Source organism: Sceloporus undulatus, chromosome 2, assembly GCF_019175285.1.
Source record: "Sceloporus undulatus isolate JIND9_A2432 ecotype Alabama chromosome 2, SceUnd_v1.1, whole genome shotgun sequence".
NCBI lineage: Eukaryota > Metazoa > Chordata > Lepidosauria > Squamata > Phrynosomatidae > Sceloporus > Sceloporus undulatus.
This window is the reverse complement of record NC_056523.1, coordinates 159,259,407-159,264,606: the sequence shown is the minus strand read 5'-3', so window position 1 is coordinate 159,264,606 and position 5,200 is coordinate 159,259,407. Positions and strand designations below refer to the sequence as shown.

At 40.5% G+C, this 5,200-nt stretch overlaps 1 protein-coding gene across 1 annotated transcript in view; it reads left to right on the top strand.

The window, feature by feature from the left end:
• RHEBL1 (RHEB like 1) overlaps nt 1-5,200 on the top strand; it is an 81,480-nt gene that overhangs the window by 12,430 nt on the left and 63,850 nt on the right. Inside the window, exons 4-6 of the mRNA XM_042455860.1 lie at nt 1,265-1,347; nt 2,922-2,978; nt 4,299-4,346. Of these exons, the coding sequence (XP_042311794.1) occupies nt 1,265-1,347; nt 2,922-2,978; nt 4,299-4,346 (188 nt within the window). The remainder of the gene's footprint in view (nt 1-1,264; nt 1,348-2,921; nt 2,979-4,298; nt 4,347-5,200) is intronic.

Here is a 5,200-nt window from a genome sequence, read left to right as displayed (position 1 = left end):
TGGGATTCTACTAGCCAGTCCTACTGTAGTTGCTTGGGCCTACTTACAACAGGCAAAGTAAACAGTAGCTGCCTCCAGAATGCCTTACTGAACATGCATGAACCATAAAACTAAAAGAAAAAGAGAAAGCAGATAAGCCTACCTCACCAGCTCCCCCCAGCATGGTAAAAAGGCAGAGATCAGTAAGTATGGCTAACAAAATGGAAAGCTTAAGCAAAATGGAGACTGGTAAAATAATGATTTTTTGTCAGATACATTTTGGAAGAAACTTGTAAGTGGTCTCTAAGACATTCAAAATATTTCCTTTTATGCAAAGCTTCCCTGACCTGGTTGTTTCATTTTACACTTGCATTTTCTTTGTTTTGAATAAAAACTGCTGAAATATGTTGAACTGCTCTTCTTCTTCTTCTTCTTCTTCTTCCTGTTTTTGTTTTTGTTTTGTTTGTTTTTGTGTGTGTGTGGTATAGGGATCTATCCCTATTCTTCCCATGTTACCGTGTTTCCCCAAAAATAAGACACTGTCTTATATTTATCAAGAAGACACACTATGGCCTATTTTCAGGAGATGTCTTATTTTTATTAAGTATGGTACAACTATCTACATTTATTCAAATATAGTTAAGTCGTCTTCTTCTGAAACATCATCATAACTCTCCAAATCTGGAATTCCATCCTGAATTTCTTGTGACTCCATTTTCTTTAGAACGGTTGGCCCTAATCTTTCCACCTCCTTCCCGCCCTCTTCCATTCTGCACCAGGCCTATCACTATGTCTTATTTTTGGGGTATGACTCATATTACGCAAATGCTTAGAAATCCTGCTACAGCTTATTTTATGGGTATGTCTTATTTTGGGGGAAACAGGGTATTTCTGCTTCTGGTACCAAATTTTCTGTTAGAAGCAATGCCCAGAAAAACATCTGCTTCATTAACTGAAGTGTGCATGAAAATCATTTGCCTCTCAGTGTACCAGATCTGGGAGGGTAGTACATAGACATAAGTACCCATAAAATGGGAAACTCTCTGTGACTCCTCAGTCTATTTGAATTTTGCCAAGGGTTCCTAATCTGGTTCCTTATCTGGTTCTATGTATTTGCTTGTTGCTTTGGACAAAGCACATGGGGGAAGTGCCTTATCTCACTTTCATGTTCATGGGGATGGAAAGGGCTGTCTCTTACTTCCAAGTGATCTAACAAATGTCTCTGGCTTCCCTGTCAAAAACCTTCTGACGTTGTGGACATATTCCTTCCCCCTTGTTTGTGCAGGATGAATATACTATCTTGCCTCACTCTTTTACCATTGGCATCCATGGCTACGTGCTTGTATATTCTGTCACCTCTCTCAAGAGGTAAGTCAGGAGATCCAGAGAAATCTGAGGTGTAAAGATACAGACAGAAAGCATTGGGACACCATAGGTTTGGTGCATGGGAGGATGAAAGCCATTGCTCTTAGTGTTTGGGGTGTGTTGAGGCTCCAAAGTCTTGTCCCTTCACTGTTATAATGCCACACGACTGAACTTTACACTCCCTCCCCTTGGAGGCTCAATTGGCACCCAGCCTTGCTGTTGTACGTGTGCCAAGTGAAAACATGATTATTTGTGACAGATTTGGGGGCCTAACTAATTTTACTAAAACTCTTGCATGTATATGGTATTTATTTTTAAAGTAATTTTAACTCTTTTAATATGTCTTCCTAACTTGTTATATTCTTTAATATGTTTTAGTATTTTAAATTAAATTTTAGTATTTGTATTTAAATTTGTTAGATTGGTTGTATTGTACATCCCACTAAAATCTCTAGATAGAAGTTGGGATAGAAATATTTTAATAAATAAATGAACATGTCTAGTCCCTCTGCCCTCTGATACAGCATATCAGTCTTTCAGGTTTCTTCAGCCATTTCCAAATGTCCAGAACCTACTGGCCCCTATACACATTTTTTTAATTCTTTTTCCTTCTAATCAAAATAATCCAGAGTCACACTGTTTTTCCCAGCTAGTTTGCATGCATTTCTCAAGAGCATGGCAAATTAGTTTGAAAAAGTAACTGCAGCATTTAAAAAATAATTTGCTGCTTTTTGCTGTTTCCTTTTTGGGAAGGAAAAAAACTATTGGATTGATAGTGACATAAAGACTGAAGAAAATCTGTATCTAAAAACAGTCCTTTAAATTAATCATTGGAGGTAACTAGAAGGAGTAATGTGTTACTCTAGTCAAGTAATTTCCCACTTCCTCATTGTTACTTTTGAAATGTGGCTCTATTACACCCTTGTTACCATCCTCTTGAAGTAACTACTGTAGTCAGATAACTACCGTATATGCCTGTCTATAAGTCTAAAAATGTATGCCCAAAAATTGACCCCAAAATCCCAGGTTAACTTATTTACAGATCACTATGGTAATGTGATAGCAGCTCTTTCAGATTTCCCCATGCGGTGCAGAGTTTATTTTTCTCTGGAGCCAAGCAGAAAGAGTCCTGGGTGATTGACTGATATTGCTATTTGTTTAAGAGTCCCTCTCCTGCTTGCACATCTGGCTGAAATGAAAGCTGAAACATGAAGCAAAAAGCCTCAGTGAGAGTCTCTCTTGCCATAAGCACACATACACACACTGAAGGAGCCTCCAAGTTTTACTCTTAACCTCTTCACAGGTCATGGCAAAATCCATAATTTTGACCCCAAAACCTAACATCAACTTATACGTGAGGTCGACTTATAGTTGAGTATATACAGTACATTATTTGTGACCTGTTGCATGAAGGTACTTGAATAGCTAAATATGATTGTGGGGGAAAAAGTATCACTTTAAGCATTCTACCTTCAATACAAAGTCAATAGGATTTAGCAGCATGTGGCACTGTGTGCGTGTGTACACACGTGCATGTGTAAAAGAAGCTGTGTCATTCTTTCACTTCTCTTTTGCAGTTTTCAGGTGGTAAAGTCTCTACACAGCAAGCTATATGAAAGCAGAGGAAAGACAAGGTAAACTTTAGCTGAGTAAGCTATGGTTAGGAAAGAGTTCTAGAAGATAATAAAGAATGTTAGCACGAAGAAAAGCACCTGTCAGAAAAGGAAGAGGGGGTGAAGTGAGGGTGGAGTATTTGGGGGCATGGTATGTATGTACAAAATTATGTCTGAAAATATTAACTTTTAAATACCATCTTGCACTATATGAAGAGGTTTTTTCCAGAACTGGATTTCAGAATGGACATCATTGCTGGTAGAGTAGCCATTTTAACTGGCAATGAAGTCAGTTGACAATTCTCCCCTGCAACTAATGTGGTGGTTAGCTTTGTTTAATATCTGTTCAATGTATCCTCTGGATTGTGGTGCTAAAGTTACCAGGAATAGCTTAGTAGCTTTAAAGCAACTGGCATGGGTTCCTAATACCAGTACCGCCTCCAACAACACTATTATAGTAATTATAATTGTAATTTAGCCACTCTGAGAGCCTTTAGGGCTGAAGGGCGGGGTATAAATACCATAAATAAATAAATAAATAAATAAATAAATTGAAGAGCACCTTTTGATCAGCAAGGTGTATGATCATACAAACTTCGCTATATCTTTTCACCTGAGATCCTTGCTGCAATGTCTAAACCTGGAGTAAGATCCTCAGCTCTTTCCATTGTGCTAGTGTCAGAAAAAGTGTTCTTTGGCCCTTTAAGGATAGCAGTCCTTTTTCCTGACCTGGTTGTAAACTGTGAGGGGCATTAGAGTCACAGGACTTGAGGTATTTGGAAGGTAGGCTGGAGATTTGCAAGGCTGTTGTAAGCAAAGCTGACTGTTGCAGAATATATGCAGGATGGGGTTCCACTAAGCAAGTGCTGAGTACGTTTCCTTTCCTAGCGACTAACCCTAATCTCATTGCATCTGGGTGGTGTTATTCTTCAGGCCATTTTGTGAGTACTGTAAAGGCCTGAGATCTGATAGGGAAGTAGAGAGGTATGTATGTGTTTAATTACTCAGTGCTTGAGACTCTTAGACTTGGCAATGATGTGTTGCAAACTGGCTCAAGTCACTGGGGTCATACCAAAGAAAGGAGCATCTCCTGTCTAAAAATACATTCTTCAGTGCAAAGTGTTAGATATGTTCTCTTGCCAAATCCTATGTGAGAATTCCCTCTGTGACATGGCCAGAGTTTGCTGTTGTTGTCTGAGGGATTCTGGAAACTGAAATCCAAAAAAAAATCTTTCCAAGCTCCAACTGGGGATTTGGTGGGAATAGGTGCTGAAGTATAAGTGGGATGGAACCTAGCATGCAGGAAACCACTTTTAAAAATGTCTCTTTTTTTCTTGGCAGGATGCCTGTAGTGCTTGTTGGCAATAAAGCTGATTTATCTCTAGAAAGGTAAGAATTTATCTGTTGTCTGATAAATTATGGCCCAAGTATAAAGAGTGGTTTGCTTCAGTATTTTTCTTAAAACACTGCCTATAATTTAAGATGTTTGGACTGCTAATGTTAGTGCTTAAATTTTAGAATAACATTTCGCCCACTATGCCTCACTATTGCCCACCTGGGTTGCATTTAGTATCTCTTAATTAAAAGATCTGTCTTGTGCAATGATAAAATTCTGAAAACTGTTTTCTTGGATTTTCTTGCTTCTTCTTCGTGGTCTCTGCGAATCATACAAATGGGTTTCACTGCGCCTGCGCAGTGCTGCTCGGAACCTACTGGAATCACTGGGCAGAGTTAACTCTGCAACATATTGAAACTTTTTGGCAGTAACTCCGCCCACCCGTTATAAGGCCCCTGCCTTCCCGCTCTTTTCCCCAGTTCCTTTTTTTCCGCCGCGCTAGCTGCTTCAGGGAACTTTCGCTTGCTTTGCTTGCTTGGAAACACTTTCGCTTTTTGACCTCGGACTGTTTCTTGACCATTCTTTGTCTCATGCCCCTGGTAACTTCGGACTTTCGGACTGTTGACCTCGTTTTCGGATTCTCCTCTGGCTTTGTCGACCGTGAAAATGCCTGCACCTTTCAAGAAGTGCGACATTTGCGGGGGCAAGGTGCCCGTCCAGGACCCGCACTCCTCCTGCCTGCTGTGCCTGGGCAAGAACCATGACACCAAGGCCTGCCTGCTCTGCAGATCCCTCTCCTCCCAGGCCCGGAAAAACCGTGAGTCCCGGCTCACTTCGGCGATCGCCCTGGGAAAGGTGCAAGAGGGAGGTTCGCGGTCATCTTCTGTCCCGCCTTCGGCGCCCCCCG